General features: G+C 43.0%; 4 protein-coding genes across 4 annotated transcripts; 1 reads left to right on the top strand and 3 right to left on the bottom strand.

The window, feature by feature from the left end:
- Positions 1-9,558: 9,558 nt before the first annotated feature.
- Positions 9,559-11,011, bottom strand: EAE97_011647 (uncharacterized protein; the record flags this gene model as incomplete). The annotated part of the gene is made up of 2 exons (XM_038882162.1): positions 9,559-9,871; positions 9,930-11,011. 2 exons carry the CDS (start codon positions 11,009-11,011, stop codon positions 9,559-9,561), a joined length of 1,395 nt encoding a protein of 464 aa, XP_038727060.1.
- Positions 11,012-12,360: 1,349 nt separating this feature from the next.
- Positions 12,361-12,540, bottom strand: EAE97_011646 (uncharacterized protein; the record flags this gene model as incomplete). The annotated part of the gene is made up of 1 exon (XM_038882161.1): positions 12,361-12,540. One exon carries the CDS (start codon positions 12,538-12,540, stop codon positions 12,361-12,363), a length of 180 nt encoding a protein of 59 aa, XP_038727059.1.
- Positions 12,541-16,559: 4,019 nt separating this feature from the next.
- Positions 16,560-18,043, bottom strand: EAE97_011645 (uncharacterized protein; the record flags this gene model as incomplete). Its single annotated transcript, XM_038882160.1, has 4 exons — positions 16,560-16,623; positions 16,674-17,713; positions 17,792-17,946; positions 17,998-18,043. 4 exons carry the CDS (start codon positions 18,041-18,043, stop codon positions 16,560-16,562), a joined length of 1,305 nt encoding a protein of 434 aa, XP_038727058.1.
- A 467-nt stretch (positions 18,044-18,510) lies between these two features.
- Positions 18,511-21,952, top strand: EAE97_011644 (uncharacterized protein; the record flags this gene model as incomplete). Its single annotated transcript, XM_038882159.1, has 7 exons — positions 18,511-18,606; positions 18,661-18,881; positions 18,931-19,292; positions 19,343-20,400; positions 20,450-21,112; positions 21,160-21,450; positions 21,506-21,952. The coding sequence occupies 7 exons, from the start codon at positions 18,511-18,513 to the stop codon at positions 21,950-21,952; spliced, it is 3,138 nt and encodes a 1,045-aa protein (XP_038727057.1).
- Positions 21,953-22,099: the final 147 nt, after the last annotated feature.

The following is a 22,099-nucleotide window of genomic DNA, read 5'->3' as shown; positions in this document are numbered from 1 at the left end:
ATAGAAGGAAATGATACATAGGGTTAAGTTACTGGTGGGGCAAATAGTCTGATGGATTGACTAGGTACACATAGATAGCTTGATGACCACGTAGATACCCTCTCTCTAAGAGCATGATCTCACGATCCATATGAACACAAGTGTAATATTGCCTTAATATACCCATAGCCTACACAGAATTTAATGTCACAATCAACAATTGAAGACAAGCTCGGAGGCTAATCGGTCCTTTCCCAGGAGATATGCACCCAAATACCAGCCAACCCTAAGAATTGTACAAGCGCTTCTGAAGGATAGGGTATAATGGTACGTATGCTAAAACTTGACTCATTGCAAGCAAGACTATACACATCCAACAACTGTCACACAGCTAATCTGGGTGCTTCAAGACTGAATTGAAATGTTGCCCACTCCCTCTTCATCGCCCCAAACTAATACATGCAGGATGAGTATATATCGGAAGATCAATTAGGAAAATCCAGGACAATCCAGGACAATACACCCCTCCAGCATTGCGGTGGTATTACCTAAATTGCAAATCTATTCATTGCCATCTAGCAATTTGTATGTCTATGCTCGAACGATTTAGTATTGACCACAGTATGACTTCTTGACTTCGAAGCCAGTTTTGGAGATAGACTCCGGGGAAGCGAGGTGTAAGTGAGGCGATTGACTTAGCCATTACGCTACCAAATGAGATGCCATATTGAGTTCTTCGGGTTTGTACAAGTCAATATCATGATTAGACAGCTCAAATGAGCTATGGGAAGTAGTAGTTGATTGGTATCTATCAACATCAAAATCGAACTTAATTGCTATAAGCGCGGCCAAGCTTCACTGCTGTTACTTTTCGACCTACTGTGATGACAAAAACGTATCGCTACATTATCACTTCATAATCACCGCCATCAAGAGCCATTCGAATCACTGTTCCCATAATGAGAGCATAGTCGCACATACATTTCCGCACATTCTGTTCATGAGGAATCGAAAATCAGCTGCCGAAATGTTGAAGAATATCTCGCTTCCAGCTGGAGCTTCTTGGAAGACATGGGTGGTTTCAATTTGCAGGTATTTGCTAAAGGATAATGTGTTTCATGAGATTTACATAGTCCATCTTAGCCGTGATATTTCAGGTCACTGATAGGCCGTAAAAAGGTGGGTTGCGATCTACGCAACGCATGAGTCAACTAGTTTTGCATATTGGTCAATTGTCTCTGGCAGCTATCTGTTTAGTATAGTAAATGAGACATAACGTTAAAGCATAAGCTAAGTTAAAGAATAAACAGGTCAATCGTGTACATGGAGGTCTTATTCTCATAGGACAACCCATATAGTATCCATTTCCTCCGGAAGACCGCACGTTCTCTTTCTTGAGAGTAGTTTAACACTCAGATATATCCGCATGCCTAGTATTCGTGGGGCATCTATGAAATTGGAGGGCTTATGATCATCCTTCTGAATGGCTATACTAATGCAATGACTATACTATCTATAACCCGTATATTCAACATTTTCTTTCAGTCAAAGGCATATATTGTGGTAACTAAAAAGCAAAACTACTACCCAGGATAGGCACATACTGTATTACTGGCATGCTAAACGCAAATTCATAAGGTTGACGAGGGCAATTACCTTCCACTCAGTCATAAAAATAGCTCTGGAAGTTGCATTACCGAGTCAACGAAATGAACAAGAGGGGAGGAATGGAGATACGGAATTGATGTAACGATACTGGGAGCCAAAGATTCGAATGTGACTCGTAAGGTTCACAGACTTCAAGATCTGAGTGACTTTACGAGGATATGGCCATTCTGTTCAAAAATAGCAGAAGAGTAACGTGGTCATCATCTTCGCTACTATTCCCCAAACTCGGGTTCTTTTGGCGAAGATATACAGCATCATTTCTGGGAGCCGAGATACTTCTCTCAGCAATTTCAGACGAGAAGCTGCATATACAATACGAGAACCAGCGTTTTCAAACAGCTTTGCAGAAATCCTAGCCCCTCTTCCAATCACCACTTTGAACATGTTCTCTTTCGCTCTCGCTCTCGCTCTTTAGGCAGCACAATACAAACTGTCGTAAGTGGCTCAAATTCTCGACAGTGTAACACCATCACTGACGATAAATTCTGAAAGATTGGAAAATCTCAATCAAATACCCATCGCCGACCAAAGCCCAAAGTCGGGCTTTGACAGGCCTAGTAGATCCCGAAGTATAGATCAAAAGTCTAAGTGGGTTTTCTTGATACTTTCAAGGATTCAAGTTGTCTAGACTTTTAGTTCCAATGTTCTAAAAATATTGTTATTACTCTTTTAATCCCATTATTTCAGATTAATTAATTAATCAAAACTACCTAGTTTCGGTAAGTAGGTACTTACCTAAAACAATTTCAATATTTAAAAGGAGTTGATCATTTCAACGTTGTTGATTGTAACATTGCACTCCGGACTACTGGTTACTCTGAGTAAGCACTTTGTTATCAAAATACTACTCCTTCCATGCTGCACCCGGCTATTTCTAACCAGAACAGTCTAGAAACATGCGGAATATACACTAAAAGTAGAGTGGAATCCAGGGGACATTGCGGAAGTCAGCGTACCATTCGTACCTCGTAGCATTGCATGGAACCAACTTCGCGGAAGCGAAGATTATGTTGTTTTGAGCAATTGTTCTTCCGATAGGATTAAGACCTTGAGCTCCGGAACTCACAATTGGACTTTCTATCTTCCCCGAGTACCTATCGTATAGTTTGATTCATTGATATGTTTAAACTAGGTATTTACGCAATCTGGAGGGGTTCGTAGATGGTTGCCTACACCGGCATCTCACTGCCTGCTCGGGCAAGGAAAATTTGGTAATTTTCGAATAACTATCTGTATAACAATACACACAATCTTGTTGCAGCTTATTTTCCTGAAGAAATGAAAAACTTCAGCGATAGCCGGGAGTGGTTCCGGTGCTTCCCCGGTGGACGAATATAATCTAGATCCATTTTTTGGAAGCCTGGTTGTGAAACGAGATAGCACGATAAGAGATAGCTTTTACCCATTCAAATGGAAACGCATCATCATTATTTTTGGGAAGATCTGCGAAGTTTCTCATGTTGCAAGGTGGGTGTCGTGCAGCTTTTGTCCTCTGTAATCCCGTGATCGTTAGTCAGTCTTTGCCATGCGGCATTGAATTGAACCAATCCGGAATTCTGTTAGGCATGCGATAAACATATCACTCTCTTCCATTGTATCGAATGACCGTTTTATTTACACTGTATGTAATACTCGCATAGTATTAGATGCGTAAGTTAGGTGTCTCGGAGTAATTCCGTTGCCTTTCTTCTCGGCGACTACAACTCATCAACTCAACTTACCGGCGACGTCGGTGACACTAATGGAGTAAACTTTGTATTCTGAGACAGTTCAGCTTTATTAGGGTGACGAGTATCTACAGGGTGTCGACATATCGGATCGCATGACGGGGCACTGGTTTGGAGACAGGTGTGAATGCCTACTTGATAGGTCACAGCCGGAAAACCGTTGGGCTATTCAAAACGGGGAGGCACAAAATGAGTGGCAAAAAGTCACTCGGGTCATATGAGTAGAAGGATTTCATTCATGGGTGTTCGGTCGATAAGGAGAGGCTAGACTTGCGCAACTCGAGACATTCAAAATCTAGTCAACTTGACGTGTTATTGGCTGAACAAACGACTTACAATGTTTCAGCGACACCAAGCTACTTAAAATCTCGTTGTCTGGAATTGAGCAGATGGTTTGAAGCCAAAGCAGATTTATGTTGAAGATAATTCGCTTTTCGCGAAAAGCGGTTATATAGAATCTCTCCTCGGCCTCGCATTGGGCCGTCCAAGTTCAAGATACAGAATAGGAAACAACCCGAGGGTTTTTGTAATATCCATTAGGAATAGTAATATTCAAGACCCGGATTTGGTTTATGACTCTTGATACACTGCTAATGGGCCCAAATGGGAAATGGCTGAAACTTTTTACGAGTGCAGATAATCCTTGGAGAACTAAAGAGGCACAATGTTAGAGTCTTCCTCCTATTGGACAAACCATTTCTCTAGAGAACTGGTATTTAAAGCCCCTTTCCATTGATTATCTCATTGTGGAGTTCCTTGGGACCCAGAATACTTTTTGAAACAAGAGTGTCCACTTGGCTTCTAAAAATATTCAGATGCACATCAACACTGACATATACGAATTGGTGTGTGTATGTGGATAGCTGTTCCACCGACTGCATAATGCTTGAAGATCTTGTTTGACTTGCCGCAATACTCCACTTGAAGGTATTTATTAAGCGCTGAAGATGCGCAACCACTAGGACTGCATATGGCGTGTAGGCCATAGATTCTACTGCCATTTCATGTGCAGACTGTGCCTCGCGGAACGGAACGACGTTGTGAGATCTTTGATGGAGATGTTCTTAGGATTCTACGGTGCCTTAACTGGCTTCGATCCGAAAACGAACATTCGTTGAAGTACCCAAAGTGGGATTCAACTCCGAAGTCAATTAAGTGCGGAATGATGAGATTGAAGGTATTGGATAAAGAGCTTAGTGATAAGAATAGCTATCATCTTCTGATGAACAAGGAGAGATCGTCCAGGTAGTTTACCCGGAAATGCATTACAGGGTAGCGAAGGTAGCTTTGGTGAGCGATGTTTGATGCCAATCAAGTGGAAGGATACTTGAAGGAATCGATCATCGAAGGGTACGATAGGTGTGATGGGCGTGATGGAGGGGTGTAAGTCGTTTAATTTTGGTGGCTCGTTGTTCCTACCAGAAGGTTGACCAGGTTTCTGAACCTTGCAGAATAACAAGAGCGTGCCATCCACGTTTTCTTAAAACGCTTTTTGGTACATTTTAGTGTACGTAAAAATACAAGCAGACGGATTTATAATGACTTAGCAAGGGGAATAAATTGAATCTTTGGGGCTATGTCGACATATGAACGATCTTCAACTGTTGAAGACTTTTCTGCAACACTGCCGCATTCTAACTATCAACCCTGAGAGGAGAATTTTAGCGCAGTGCGTTCGTTCACACAAAACACACAAAACACACATCTTGAATATCAAGGATTATGTAAGGCTGGTGGTTGATTATGTTGGGGGCCAAGCCAGATAGATGGGGCTGTCGTCTTAGATCATGGATCATAGAATTCTGGTCCGCATTTTAGATGAGATGAGATAAGATGAGATGAAGCCCCCGTCAGTCAGTCAGCTTTTGATAGTACGCATTGTTGCTGTGCGAATGAGACAAATGCCGTTGACCTGTATCGATGTGTGGGATCATTTGTGAGACTATTCAGGTTCCCCCCACATAGAAATGATTGCTTACTTACATTGCAGTTCGTAGGCTTGACCAATGAGAAGATATCCCGCAATATCCTCCCAACTTGCCAACAATACACAATAGATTTGATGCATAGTAAGAACTAGGTAATCAGTCGATGTGAGTGGTAACCATAGAATGGAGATTGGTACAAGAATAGAAAGATGTAATGTGATGGGTGGAATGAGACTGAGTGTAATGTAGTAATGGAACGGAGAATACCCCGAATTAGGCGATAGGTTTCTTAGCGTCGGGGAACGATCACCCCGATATTCAGTAAGATTCACAGTTACTTTCTCGTTGCCAATGTACAACATAACATTCCAAGCACACACACCTTCTATTTTGAATGAGATGATCATGAGATATGACACAATATCAAAAAAACAAGTCCGGAATGGTCTCTGGCTTTCTACTGGGAAAACTTGTTGACAAGTCTTTATGAAGTCGGCCAAGACACTAGCCATGATTTCACAATTATCTTTCCATTATCCACCTATTTTGAAGCCAGATCTATACACAGAGATGATGCATGTTACATCTTGAACCCAGGTATCTTGTAGTACCCAGTACCTTGTTTAAAAGGAGTTGCCGAAAGAACACCACTAAAGTAACTTTGGCAAGGTCCTCGTATATTATTAACCACTTAATACTCTGCGGGGGAACGGATGGAGATTATGATGATGGGCACTAGAGATTCGAAGTGAACTCAAATCTTTTCACCAGTGTATCTAGCCCTCTTTTGAACGATTACAACCCAGTCCTCATCCATCGTTATACATGATTATTACTTGCCACTATCAATCGAATGATATATCCCGTTAATCCCCCGAGTTCTCCACTATCGTCCAGAACATCATGGATAACATTTCCGGGATTGATGTTAACCTCAAAAGGAAGAAACAAGCTCAGATCAGATTAATAACAGGCATCACCGATGATCTCCCATAGAAGATCAAAGCGTCTATCGAAAGGTTTGACTACTAGACGAGATGCTCTTTATTGTAGCCGCCGTTTAGGAGCGTACCACTGCCGTGCTATCCGTTGCAATATCATCTGGCTCTGATTACTTCTTGGCTTATTGGCTTATGTAATCAAATCTCAGCCTCCAAGCTCGTTTGTTTCAAAAGCTTCTGAAACCTTCGATCAAGGGTGTCACAGAAAAAGTGTTCTTCGCAGTACTCGGCGTAGTGCCATCCTTTTGAAGTGTGGGTGAAAATAAAACCCAATGTTCAGAAGCGAAGTACACTATGTACCGTCATCACAAACAGGATATCGGACAACGTTGCCACGAGCATGACAAGCAAGAAACGGGCCAGAATGTAACGGTTGCACATGCATCATGTATGACAATCATGGGTCATGGTTATCATGAATTCGGTTGCTCCCTTGTGCATAAATGTAAAATATCCTAGTTCAAATTACATTTCACGGTATTACTCCGTACAATTAGTCCGTCTGTCGAGAAGGGACTCAACGGGAGCTCCCCTTATCAATTGCATCTCGATGTGCGAATGATCAACATTGTCAGCCGAGACTAGCCATGTTGACGGCCAGCAGTAGAACCAACATCTGACATATCTAACAAATTGAGAGACAACACATCAATCTTAGGGGGTGAAATGCACGCGCTTAAAATGCCGATTCTTCCCCTGCCCGGAACACGCACAGCCATCTACCCCGTCTCCGTCCGGACCGGTTTCAATTGCGGGGTCAAGTTTTGGCCCGTTGGTCTTTAGAGACGCAAGGGTATGCGGCCTATTTGAAATTTAGCCTTCCGACCAATGACCATCTTTTTCACCAACCAACAGCTCGGATTTTCAGCCAATAGATGGCCAATCCATTCGAGCGGTATCGATGCCAGATTTACAGTCGTTACCATGTAAGCACCCTTCAAAGCAACAAGAAAACGTATGATTAACCCACAAGGAGAGGGGGATATGCCCTGATTTTCTGCTCTTACCTTCTCTATTCGCTCTAGTCTGTCCAAAATCATTTCCCATCTAATTTTTTGTTTCTATTTCCAATTTCTCATCAAGTCATACATCTACTTCTTACATACGGTAAGTACCTTTGTTCCTCCCCGGCCACTACTTCCCGGTCATTTTGCCCTGCTGATACCCCTGTGATTCTCGCTTACCGCACACCGTCCAATCCAACCCATCGACCCGGCATAATGTTCTCCCTTTCTTACTTTCATCTTTGCGCCTACCCTAGCATTCATATAATATTCGTGAGCTATTCATATTCGACCATACCTATTCTTTGTGAGTTTGTACCAACTAGCCCCATCTTATAAGTCAGCATTAGCCTCATTCCGTACCTGCCGCCCTAACCACACCCATCATTCTAAGCAGCAATGACCATGGTTCCATTTCACCTATTGATTAGATACTTGAATAGCCAATAAGCCAACTTACATCCAATTTATATCTAGTAGCCCGAGCTTCTTTCCAACATCGAAACAACGAAATACAAATAATTCCTATCATGTGAATAATTTAATTACAAATTCAGAATTATGTCCCCAATTGGGATTTCACGAGGTGCCCAATGATCTTGAGAGAATCGAAATTCATTTCAACTCCTGGTACGATGATAGAGACAGCTGAAAGGGGCATACATGATACAGCATCTAATTCGCAATGCACAAACGAATAGATACACCGAGAGAATTCAAAACAAGGCAAACGAAAATTTCATGATGGTTGTTCAGGTAAGGCAAACAATTTGACTCAGGTGTCAATTCAAAACGGAGTTCTATTTTTCTATGTCATCTTATCTCATCTATTTGATCTGTGCAACTGACAGTCCCCAAATTTTAGAGTTCCAGCTTCAACTCGCTTGTAAACATCCTTCGCCTTCAGTAATTTTTTGAACAGTTACAAAAGATGGGAAAATAGAAATCTCTCTATGTAGTGTACCATATCACATAACTCAGCTCTGATTCATACATATAGTAAGGAAAGGAATAGAAAATAAAAGAAGTAAAAATTTATATCAAAAATTGAAGAGATCCAGAATTCATCATGTCTTTTCCATCCAATCCCATTAGCCCAATTCCAGATTTACCCTGTCGTTTAAAAATCATCTCGTTTCCGAATCCATCGCGCATATTCCCAAATGAATGCATGACCTTGACCTTGCCTACCAAAGCCCAAGTATTTTCTTCCATCCGTCAATCCATCCATCATCCTACCAAGCCTTTATTTCCCAGTGCCGACCGACCGTTTGTGTGACGTTGTATCCCGCTGACGGCGGGATTATAGAATTTGAAAAGGGTATTTGTACGCTGAAGGAGACATAAAGAGAATGAACAAAAGAGAAGTTATAGAACAAGATTGCTAAAGAAGAAAAAAACAGAAATAAACGATCAAAACAATAAGTTGATAGAAAACATCGAGATGCCACTCTCATGAAAATCCACCCAACAGTTTGTAAAAGTACATGTGATGAGTTGATATTGGAAGCGACCGAGGTTCGAACCCAAACAATCGGGATTTCACAAATCGCAGATTGCAAGAACAAAAAAAGGGTGGAAAAATTCCCCAAAATGACACCGAGTATAATTACACAACGCAAAGCAAAACAGCACAACCAAACAGGTAGGAAAGGGGAAAAAGGGAACAGTTGACCCGATGCAATGCAAGGCAGGGCAGCCAGCATCGCGACTGCACTTCCCAATGGACGCGTGAACGAGCGCTCAGCATTCATCTCCCAATCTCGCATTTGAATTCGTGCGGTTGGTCGTGCGTCGTACAGCCGGTTGTGGAACCATCAGCGACCCCAACCTTACAAGTATTCTTTGGCGTATGGAGAAATGTAATTATTTGGATTTGAACCGGAAGTATCTTTTAGTGTGGTAGTATACATGATGCGGAATGAATAGTGCGGCGGTACAATACGATACCAAAAATGCAGGTTGGTGCTGACATCTGACATCCGTCTATGCACGTCGGTTTTTTTCTGGAATAATTTATTTATGATTGATGACTGATGATGACTGCTGAGTTTGAACCGAAGCGCTGAGCTATCAAAAATCTAGGTGATCTTTTCGTATTTTGCAGTATTTTGTGTAAGGCTCTGATGGAAATGAAAGCGAATTGAAACAATCTTCAAATTCCCTCGGGAGTTTTATGCCCATGGTATCCTTCTTGCCGTGACCGTTTTCATATGTTCTCCTTTGCGCCAAATCATAATGATAGTGAAATCTACTGAGTATGCCATATAGGTTCATGATTGTGATGTTCCGAGCTTGTCGTCATTAGATATGGAGCCCCTGATGAGGCTGATGTAAGAGGGCTAACCATAGCGTCATGAGGCGCATGACCAGAGCTTCCGCTGTGTGGAGGTGATGAATAGTGGGAGTCCTGAATGTAAGATGGATTCCGTCCCATCTGATCTGGATGAGGTGGAAGCACTAGCTTTAGTGTGTTCATGGTGTTGTTGTCCATAGCGTAGTTCTGAGGTCTGAAATCAACAGTTTCGATATCAAAGCGTTTAGAACAACCATCTTCCATATGTCTATTGTATTTGTTAGTTTGAGGGAACAGTAAAGATACAGAGTGGGAGGGAGGCGTACCTTCTCAGTGTGTCTTTTCTTGCAAAGAATCTACTGCAATAGTCACACTTATGGTTTCGTTGCTTCATGTGAACACTCTGGTTGTGGCGTTGAAGGTCCGTCTTCCGGACAAATTTTTTTGTACAGTTGTCCACGGTACATGGAAATGGATACTCTCGGTCTGCATCATGTGTTTCCATATGCGCCTTGTAGTTGTAACTACGACCGAAAAGCTTTCCACATCCTTTAACACGACATTGGAAGTTTGCATCTTCCTTGGTGGTGAGCTTTCGAGGTCCCCTGGTCCTTGCTACTACGCTTGGACGTCGAAAATCATGTGATGGTGATGTATCCTGACTTTCGGATCGTCTGTCATAATTCGGGATTTGTAGAGCCGAGAATGGTGGCAAGTCAGTGGAAGTGTATTCAACCTTTTGTCCCCATTGTAATTGGTCGTAGTATGAAGTCTCGAGCGACCCTGGGTAAGTAGTTGTTGCACCAACATATTGAGTGTGGCCATTGTGGGGGGAGCCTAGTGTGAAAGAATCACTATTTGGAGCATATTCTGTATGGTCTTCCATCTTTATACGCGGAGTGTAAGAAGGTATTGATCCTGCTTGAGTAAATATCTCTGAAGGTGGAGCAGAAGAAAGTGAAGAGCGATGAGAGGTATTGCTGGAGTGAAGTGGAGAAGCTGGAAGAATGGATATTTCGGCAGTCTGGGAAGTGGTATATATATCAGAAGTGAAAGGAGCTGATACTGCCGGATTATAGGAGGCAAAGGGATCATACTCCGCGGAAAGGATGTTAGGAGTCGATCTTGAGGACCTGGGCGAATCACGGTGTTGCAAAGGCGTATCTGCCCAGTGGTTGGCGATCACAGCCGATGAGCCTCCTGACTCCGAGCTAGCATCCTGATTGTCCATTGCTGGTGGAGATCCTGGAATAGAGCAAGAATAGAGTCCCAAGCCTTGAATAGAATCCGTTGATCTGTATCTCGAGTCACTTTGAGCCGGTGAAGGATATTCAAAGAGTGGCTGTGAGTGGCCTGAGAATGTGAAAGGCGGTGTTGGGGAACGAGTGGATTGAGGTGTCAACTCCATAGTGTTCATAAGAATGGAGAAGAGATATTAGGAGAAGTAGAGAAGTGATGGAAGGAGCAAATAGCTAATGTAACAGTTGGGGGCTAGAAGTGTGACTTGAGTGATGGCTTATAGTGCCAGGTACTGGTAGATCACGACTTGGAGATGTGTAATAAAGATCCCTGAAATGTGATGTGATATTTCATACAGAATCTGAGGCGATGACTGTGGAGAATGAGGACTTGGACCGTGGCGAATATAAACCTGAAGGAATCGGGAGTTTGGGGAGCTTTGGAAGTGATATCCAACAGGATGGGAAAGGTTGAAGATACAATATGAAGCTACAAGAATAGCTGGAGCTCAAATACTAGGAAGATTGAAGGATGTAGGGTGGTAGGTGAGCTGTATATTTCTTGTTCTTTCGAGGAAGAGAAAGGAAGACCACGAGCATCTAAGTATTGCAAGGCAGATTTCCAAGGGTTGTCGTGCTTTTGAAAGAAATATATATAAACATAGCGGCTTCAACGAAATCCTGTAACTCACCAGGGTTGCGGCAGTCTAGGTTGGCATACGGAACTAGTTAGAAGAGGAAGCAGGGGGGTGAGCCCCATGGAAGTTCAAATCGGTGGCACCCCTGTCATATAAGCCAACTGCAGGAGACGCACTGGTCGAAATCCGACATAAAGGTAACAAAACTTACCCGTAAGCAAGGATATTATGCTAATTCTGCTCTATTATAACGCCAAGTAAATTAAATAAATTAGGATAAGAGTGCAAAGTAATATGGGGAAGGACAAGTGGAGGTTTTATTGTTGTATGGGGCAAGTTAGTACAATCGAACTGACTGTATGATTTTTTAGTTCCTCGTTTGGAAGAGCTAACGACCCCAAAAGATTGTTAGAAGCAGTAGCTGAAAACGTAGAATGCATCTAATTGAATGAAATCGGTATTTCCAACAGACGGTTTGCAAGACAACACTTCAAGTTGCTATATTTGATGATATAAAGCAGGCTCAGGGGCCCATTCGTCCCAGGGTCTTGAGGAAGAGTGCAAAATGGAAGACTAAGCCTTGTCATTGTTGTCAGATAGATCTGACAATGATTGGCTAAGATGTGATTTGAGGTATCTTTTTTGGCCATCTCGTAATTTGATCTCGTTTAGTGTGAGTGCTGAGGCCGTTGACTGTATTTGGGATGTGCTCTCAAATATCGGGATATCTTTCACCATCTGATAATGAGATTCTTATCCGCAAGGGTTCCCGCTACGACACCACGCTCAATTATGGAAAGTTCGCGAGAAATCCAGGAACGTCTAGGTAAAGGTTTCCTGACTCCATCATTACCATATGTGAAATACATGTACAAGACTTCTCAACAGTCGATCGTAGAGTAGATATCTCTCACATCCCGGATGTATGATCGTACCGGAACCGGAACGCTGTGTGGATTAGAGATAACATGGTTGGTTGCCCTGTCGAATAGCACGTTGTCAATAGCACTTGGATTTGTATTTGATCTTTCCAACCCAGTGTCTCGAGAATCATCACTCATGTTAATTGGTATTTGGTAATGGGGAATATCCTTCTAGAGGGCAAACGTGTTGGATGACTGTACTCCGAGTCTCCGCAAGGTTACTAGAAAACGCGCTACAAGAATTAAAAATTGACACTAATCATCATAACCATTAGTGACCGTTCTAGTGTCTGAAAGCTTATAATTTTTTACTTCTCCACTAATCACTTCCATTATCTCATCCAAATATTAATTAGCTCGAGACTGGGTAGCTAGGTGCCAGGTGGTAGATATCCTTTGCCATTGACGCGCAAAATCATCAATTTACCCGCTGTTTGGGTATTAAAATCAGATCAATCTTACTTTTTCAACCAGTCATTCAAGACATTCCCAATCAAATGCCAGGGAGATGACGATTGAAAAAAGTGCGCACAGCCTTGAGTAGTTTAGTAGCGACGTTAGAACTTAGGACAGTAGGAAACGGCTATTAGAATGGGCCAGTAGGAACCATACCTCAGATAACAAACAACACCATAACAATATTTTAAGGGTTCAGGGCTGTACATTACGGTACTGTACTCTATTATGGCATTTCTGAGTGGACCACATGTTTAGACCCACGGTTAAGTCTGGTCAGATGAATGAAAATAGGGAAATGGGAAAATTGATGAATTCAGATCTTACAGCATGAAAATAATGCCTTGCTAGATACATCGTGGAGGTCAGGCTGCAGGATGGTCGATTGGTCGTTTTACTTGTTGTAATGCGTTACGTTACTGTATCTTTGTCTACTTGCTTGCTTCCGTATTATTCTTGGGTCATCGAGTCGAGATCAAGATTGGTATTTTTGTCAGATAACAGTCAGAGAGGTTCGGCTGCCTGCAGATGGGGGAAACAGGTTGTCTCGGCTGCCTCTGCCCTAGATAAGATTAGTATGATTTTAAGAGATTTCGACATTTGAAGCAGCATTAAATCCTCCACTTCTGGTTTAGCTGCAATAAAGCTCGTTGAAAAATGAGGCCACTCAAGCCGCTGTATTTTGTAAAATTTGTAAGTGACAGGCTACCGAGTATGACCCTGAGTGGCTCCTACCAACACAGTTAAGGGACAGCTCGTTTAGGTCGATTTGCGGGTGTGCTTGATCAGTGCATCAGAGGGCTTAGACCGGTACAACTATCCAAGTATCATCAAGATCTTGGCTGATCAGTATGATTACCTCAGTCTTTCACTCTACCCACACCTTTTGGAACGATTTGCGGATTGTCGTTGCATCATAGAGCCATTTGTTTAGTACATTTGCTCCCCTCCTGCTCCTCTCCTGATCCCCTTCATTCACGCGATAGGATGGATGTAGCTCATTTTCTTCTCCTTCCTCCCAATTACTTGGGTCCGTATGTTCGTACCTTCGATCCAGTCAGAAGCCCAAGTTTCCAACCGAGTTCATAGGGCCAGTTGTTCCCACATACCATCTAGCCTGCCCTGCCAATCTAATTATCGACCGTGCGAATTTTCGGTCTAGACTAACAAGCATGTAGATCTTTTTAGGACCGGATGGGTACATATAACTTTAATGGTCGGATCGCACTTTATTGAAAAAGAGGCTGTTGGACCGAAATGACAATTTTCCACTTTATTAATAATAATGATCAAATCCCGACCCATGGAAACCGAACGGTGAATGCCATATTCCGATGTTTGAATCCAACATTTGCTTGATTAGATGTCCATCTTCTCTGCTCATCCGCTCATCTAATCCCATTTTTGGAAATGTCTAAATTTGACCTACCGCAATGAATGTGATGATATAGAAGATGTCAGACAGCCTAAGATCCATCAAAAGCCTTCTTACACCTGGCCATTGAGTCGATCACTTTCCAACAACCACACCTCGTCTCTGGTAAAGTAGAAAGCACGAGAGATCGTCTCGTCTGCCTGTGCTCCCCGAAAAAATGCCCTTGAGATGTCCACACACCCATACTGATCTAGCTTCATACCCTAGCTGTTGGAACTGAAATTCCGACCCTTGTAAGTTCGTCCCAAATAAATCCCATAGGTTGAGAGCGGCTTATAGCCGGATGTGGTTTTCCTGCGACAGCGCTTAGATCCTTGAAGGTTTTCAAACCCGACTGGCCAGTACAAGCAGGAGAGAAGGTCAGTAGATGGAGGAAGATGAGGGGGAGGAAAACCAAGTTTTGGGGCCATCCGATGTTGTGTGATTATGGAAGAGATGCAGATGCACACTTACACGCGATGCAATGCTACACTTTCCCGTGGGTAGATTATCATGTACAAAGTGACTGTACGTGAAAATCCCTCCTCGCCATGCATATATCTTTGTTTCGGAATAATGAATAATATCTATATTTATCAATGATGCATCTGGGTTTCGTTCATGTTGGTCCATTCGAAGTGATAACGGCCCTACGACCGGTACCTTCTTCGTGAGGTCGAGAATAGACCTGAGATGATCATATGCTAATGATGCAATCACACATCCCTGTTTGTTCGATGACTCTTTTCTTTTTTTTTTGGTTTTGGCTGGCCCCCGTACTCGAGCTCGATACTTTGATACCGCAAATCTGCCTTGAGGAGGCAGACTTCGCGGTTGTTGTTCAGCCTCTGCACATGAATCATGTAAACGAGCTTCGATATCCTGGATGTGCAGGTAAACTACGAAGGAACCACGAGATAGAATCATCTAGTCATATTCACTACAAAACCCTATAAGTAATTTTCTACCTACAATTTCAAAATTCCATCTGCATTCCGCCGAGGCTGTAGTGGGGCTTCCATCCCCTCCTACCAGTTCCGAAAATCCTTCTTTGAATGTAATATTACCTACATAGACCTAGATCACATGAATATTGACACCTTGATCATAACAACAGCAACCTCAAGTTCTAAAAAAGAATCTAAAACAAAAACTTCTCCTTTGGGCTATCAGGATTCCAAATCCACCATCCAATCCAATCAACTCCAATCCAGGACCCCCATCTAATCACCCACACATCAAAGGATTCGAAACAACACTGTACCTACATACTGCTGCGTATTCACACAGAAACGCAAGAAATGCCAAACATGCTCTATCTGTCCACGAATAAAACCCCGGGTAACATATCCGAATCCAACCCAATTTAGTACTCATCGGTTCAGTCCATCTCTATCTAGTAGGTAGCTAGTTCTCTGCGGTGAGACTCCTTCCGGAACCGTCTTTCTTCACGTTAAATTATCATCTAAACTTAAACGAAAGGATTCACATTCTTGCGCAACCACTCCAATAACCCCAAGGCCCATCGCCACCACCGAATAATCCTATCTACCATAAAAATAGGCGACGTAAAATCTGTCAGGGTCTTTCTGCAAGGTACGGTACCTACGTCGTGTATTCGTAAATCGTGCCTGAAACGCGATCTGATGTATAGTATTATCTACGCGGCGCTTCATCCTAATCCATCCCATTTCGTCTCATCTCATCTTACCTCATTCACATGCCACAAACGGCCTGAACAATGAGCAATCTGGGGATACTGGATTATGGCCATGTACGATCCACTCTAGAATAAACATATGTAGACAGGGCTATACAACTACATTGGCACAGACAGGTACGGAGGAATTACTCTCCTCTCCTATCCGCCGACGATTCGAATTTCATGCAGCAAAACCCATGCTTGTCATTGAATCCTTCTCGCGCGAAATACTCAAACAAGCCCTACTCTACCACTCCACTCTACTCCAGCCCAGGTAAAGGTCGTTGAACCATATTCCGTGTCAAATTCCCTTTTGTAAATGAAATCTGTCAACCTGCTGTATTTGGCCGAAAGACGATAAAAGTTACTACGTATGAAAACGAGATGAAATTGTAATGATATTTGATATTAATTTTTACGATCAATGAGATAAGAGACGGCTCGTAAGCTTGGTCAATAATTCCCCTCCTAGTACCGAAAAAGACCGACCAGAAACACCTAACATGATGCTGAAAGTTTTGAAGACTGAAAATTAAGAAAAAGCACGCTAAAGCTTGATGAAAAACGCCAATGAATATACACCCTCTAGGTACGGTAGCTCACATAATTAATGGGCGGTGGCTCCAGACTGTCGTCGCCCTCAAGAACACTGCCAAAGTGGTTAGAATCATATAAATCAATCACAGGATTTTTACTCACGAATACTGTTTAACCAAAATTCCCTCTCCTCCTGTCTCCATGTCTATGCTGTAAATGTAGAAGCCCCCATCGCTCGTCACTACCATTACTTGTGGACTACTGCTACTCATTGCCACAACACTTTTGACTGGACCACTTCGGGGAGTAACTCCCATTCCTCCTTTCGGAAGTTTGATGAAAGCGAAATCTCGCGCTGGCTCCCACATTTCAGTGACAGCTTGGGGCAGGTATCCTCCAACGACTCCAACGACACCCTTGCCCACCATTTGCGAGGATCTCCTGATCATGCTTCCAAAAGTGCCACTAGACTTGTTTTTTTCTATAGGAACATCTGCCATTTCACTTCCAGGTGATATCCCAGCTGGAGGAGAACCATTCTCACTATCAAAACTCCGGGATCGTCTCCATTTATCTTTATCGCCGGGAGATCGTGGGGACTCCGGTAAACCAGTAACAGGCCCGCCCAAACGGAATATATGGATTGTATCAGAGTTTGAAGATACGCAGAGCAGCGTAGAGCTCATATTGAATGACAGACTAAAAATTGATGACGGATAAGTGCCTCTTCGAAATTGGTAGAGCTTTTGTCCATCTGGTACCGAAAATACCCTGATAATGGTTCCTGTTTCTGACGCGGTTGCCAGTAACGTTCCATCATTGTTCAAGGCAATACAAGATAGTGGTGCCCGATGTGCCTCAATAACATTTACAGCCTTCAATGATTTCGCGTCAAATATGAGAACCTCTCCGGATGTCGGTGCAACATATGGAGAGAGTGGTGGTGCATGGGCTGGTCTCTTATCTCCAGTCTCCTCCCTGGGCTTTGGTAGTGGGTATGCCAAATAGCAGTTATCAGATGAAGCGGATAGGGAGCATATGGCGTTGGGGTTTGCTGATGTAGAAATGGTGTATAGGAGACCCATGTTCTGTATATCGTACAAGTATATTTCCTCCTCCAACAAAACGGCAAATCGTTTTCGGTTCAACCGCACCGCCAAGACCGCAGATGGAAATGTAAGTTCGCATATCACCGTACCTCTCTGTAGTGAAAAGAATGGTCAGCATATGTGATACTCGGAGCTCCCAGAACATATGATAACCTTGATCTCAAACCGTACCTTGGTATTCTGAATTACAATATGTCTAGGTGATTGCTTGATGGCCACCAAAGACGTCGAGAAAAGCATCTCGATTATAGTTACATTCTCATTGTCCCCCGTGAATATCTTCGAGAATGGCTCGGTGTGGTATATTCGAAATCCTTTGGCAGTTCCTGATGAGAGCCATTAGTAATTATCGGTATTGGATCAGATAGAACACCAACCAACTGCCAGGCAGCTGTAATCCTGGTTGAACGTAACATAATTCATGGCTGCGAATCAGGAGACCCCAAAGCGAATATGTGCAGGACGATGTTTCTCCAGGATAATGCAAGAACTGTGCGCTGCAAGCTTCAGGGTTGATTGGTAGTCACAATGGCGTTGGTTGAAGATTGGGAATGGCTCTTCTGCGGATGTCACTCAAGATCAACTAGACAGCGCAGCTGTAGCAATTGATGTTCTTTTGTATGAGCTGCACATTTGATTTCGAATCTTAAGATTGACACCTCGATAAACGACTTCAAGGAAGTTATTGAGGGACGCGGGGTTGTTTCCCATTCTCTCTAAAGAGCTCCAGGAATGGGAGCTGGTTCGCCGCCTAAATCTCGGTAATTCGGCCGCTAGACTAAAATGTCAAAGCCGTTGAAGTTCCAGTATCAAATTTTTGCGAGAGGACTTTTGTGCAGTTTGCGAGACCTTTCGATTTATTATAGGTAAGGGAGAAATCTTTTAAAACTATGGAAGGTCAAATACAAAATGGGCGTCGCCCAGCGAAATTCTCAAAATCGTCTGGGCAGACCAAAGCCCAGAAAACTGATGATTCAATCATGGGTGTAAGTTTTTACACTGGAAAAACTCTATCTTCTGTGGATGTTAATGAAAATTAGACAAATAACAGCAGTATTGTTTCCAAACGCAGTGTTGAACGTCTCTACTTCCCAAATGAACCACATTTTTTTCGTTATTTCGTCAAAAAACCCCTTAGGCGATCCCCTCTCATAAATCGTGGATATTGGCTACGTATGAAGGCCATAGACCATGTAGTGAAACAGTTCCTGGAGCAGAAGTCTGAAAAACAAAAGGTTGTTATCAATCTGGGATGTGGATAGTAGGTCTTAAAACCTCGAGTTTACACACTGTTCGCTGATGTTCCAAAGTGATCCCCTTCCATGGCAATGTATGAGTAGATATCCTGCTGCTTCTCAAGGTGTGAAATTCATTGATATCGATTACAAAGACTTAATGATCAAGAAGCAAACGGTGGTACAAAATGCACCAGAGCTCAATTCCATGCTCACTAATTTGAATATTATTCAAAATGGAGACATATTGCTCAGCAGTGATCAGTACTTGCAACTGGGATGCGACTTGCGAGATCTTAAACGGCTTGAAGAAACTATATCAAAAGTTGTGGATATAGAGAAATGTTCATTCTTGTTCACGGCAGAGGTTTCAATCACATACATGCCTACGGAGGCAGCAGATGCACTCATACAATGGGCAAATAAACTTCCAAATGGTAGAATTACTTCCTATCTTCTCTAGAGTTGTAAAGTTAACCTTTTTCAGCTCGTTTCTGTCTTCTAGAGCAATTACTTCCTGAAGAAATAGGTCATCCGTTTGCAAAAACAATGATGGCACACTTTGACAAGCTCGGTACACCTTTAGGCGCCTGCAAGAAATACCCGACTGTGGCGACGCAAGACAGACGTTTCCGTTCTTTAGGGTGGCCATCGGTATTAGTTCGCAGTCTTTGGGAGCTTTGGGGAGCCGAAGATTTTCTAGATTCTAGTGAAAGGATTGCTCTTGACAGCGTTGAACCTTTCGACGAGTGGGAAGAGTTTGCTTTATTTGGCTGTCATTATCTATTACTCGTCGCAGATAATGTGAGTACAGAGAATCGTGAAGCGATTCAGGAGAGCTCTAAGCAAAACTTGGATGGCTTTAAGACTAGCTGCACTGAAAGTATATATTCTGAGTATCCAAAAGCTCAAGGCCAACGAAGATTTGCCGCTCCAATCCCTCTAAAAAGTGAGAAGAAGGGTCAAGATATCATTGGTAACTTTTCCGGCATGGGTCTCAATACACGAGTTAGCAGTTGTGACGTGTACTCTACAGATGTGCATGGTTTCAGTTCATTCGATTACCAAGATTCTCATTCATGGCCATCAAGTCGCATGTGCCACACTATCACCGAAATTGGCGATGGTGGATCTCTATTAGTTGGTGGTCGAACGTCGCCAGATAATTCTATAGTGGACTGTTGGGTGTACCATAAGTGGTTAAATACTTGGGAGAGAGTTGATGATCTTCCTCAGCCGAGATATCGACATTCTGCTGTCCATCTTGGCAATGGCTATGTGATGGTGATTGGTGGCAAAAGCACTTCAAGAACTCTGGTCGATGATGTCATGGTCTGGAGCCGACAGGGTGGATGGGTGAGATGCAGTACAGATTCAAACGAGCGGCCATCACCTACCATTGGATCTTCTTTTGTCATCTATCCTAAAGCATTGACATCTGATTCTTCGGATTCAATTTTTGGAGCTATCGCTGGTGGCATAGCTGAAGATGGACTAGTCCAAGAGGAGGTTTGGGAATGGAGTATATCGCAACATATAGGGAAGGTACGTCTCACACCTAGCTAAATTTGATCTTTAAAGCTGACATAGGCAGCAACCTTGCATCGATTTCAAATTCCTTGGAAGTCCCAATACCAAGGCCAAAAACGGGGCAACTCTTGCTCGTTTTGGCGCACAAGCACTGATCCACCAAGGCAATATCATTGTTGTAGGCGGTATTGTTAGAGATGTGCTATTGCCACTTTCACATGAGATATGTAGTAGTAGTATCGAAGATATGACGAGAGCCGGGCCCTCTTGCTCAAGCGTATCGTTGAGTTTTGAACCGCGGCCGCTTCTCATTGGTACTTCTGCAATCTCCAATGGCGATAATATCATAATCATGGGCGGCTCAGCAGTATGCTTTTCATTTGGAACATTCTGGAACAAGGGTTGCTATACGTTAACCACGAAATACTCTGGGGATTCCAAGTCCGGTGAAAATGCAACGAACGATGCTTCATGTGCTCCATGGAAATTTACGTATACTTTCGATGCTGCTGCTGCTCCTAAATCATCTCCTACCAGTATCTCAAGCTCGGCTTCAGGAACTCAGACTCTGGTCAAAGTATCACGGGTCAAGATCGATTCATCCGTAGAGTTTGACAAAATCCTTGACACCAGCAAACCCGTCATCCTCGAAAGACTCGACATCGGTGTTTGCACTCAAGAATGGTCCTCTGAGTATTTGAAGGACAGAGTTGGTGCGGATAGAGAGGTAAATATGCATCCGTCCTCCTTATAATTTGTCTTTAATTCTTATAGGTTGTCGTGCATGAAGCATCTTCAGAAAATATGAACTTCAGCTCGAAGAACTTCGCGTATGTGACAAAGAAGTTTGGCGACTTTTTAGACGAGGTAGAGAAGGGAAGTAAGCTCTATCTACGTTCACTATCTGCAGAAAAGGCATCAGAACTCCCTGCCGATATTGTGAAAGATTACCCTGCGATTTCCGCGGATTTCAAACTGCCTCCAGAATTAGCGTCCGTTACGGAAAACGCACATAGCTCTCCTCTACGTATCTCCGGACCCGTCAATATGTGGTTACATTATGATGTAAGTTTTCTCCCTGCTAAGTTAAAAGATGAATCCCAAGTCTTAATGTCTTTAGGTTATGGCCAATGTTCTCTGCCAAGTCAGGGGCTCTAAGCGTCTTTTACTTTTCCCACCTTCCGATGTCAAATATTTCGACTTCGCCCCTGGCGCTTCAAGTTCAGGTATAAATGTTTTCGAAACCCTCAGCGATCCTAGCCTCTCACACACGCACCCACATGAAGTCTTACTTCAACCGGGCGATGTACTGTTCCTCCCTTCGCTCTGGCTCCATACTGCCTCGCCTACATCTGGCATGAGCGTCGCTGTCAACGTCTTTTTCCGCAATCTTCGAAATGGATATGCGGCAGGCAAAGATGTTTATGGTAATCGCGATCTACAAGCTTATGAAAAAGGAAGACACGACATTGCTAAGATTGTGAAGTCTTTTGAAAGTCTGCCTACGGATGTGCGAGGATTCTATTTACAGAGGTTGGCAGATGAGTTTATGCAAAAGGCTACATAGATACTGATGTCACCATATACTCTTATTGCATGTCTGATGGAGAGAAGGTGCGGACATGAGGTCAAAAATAGAGAATCCGAAGATTTGGTGTTAAAGAGTGGATTTCTTCTTCAAAACCAAACCAATTCGAGGATATACATATATCTT

This window comes from Botrytis byssoidea, assembly GCF_014898295.1.
Source record: "Botrytis byssoidea strain MUCL 94 chromosome Unknown BBYS_039, whole genome shotgun sequence".
Classification (NCBI taxonomy): Eukaryota; Fungi; Ascomycota; class Leotiomycetes; order Helotiales; family Sclerotiniaceae; genus Botrytis; species Botrytis byssoidea.
This window is presented reverse-complemented; position numbering and strand designations above follow the sequence as displayed.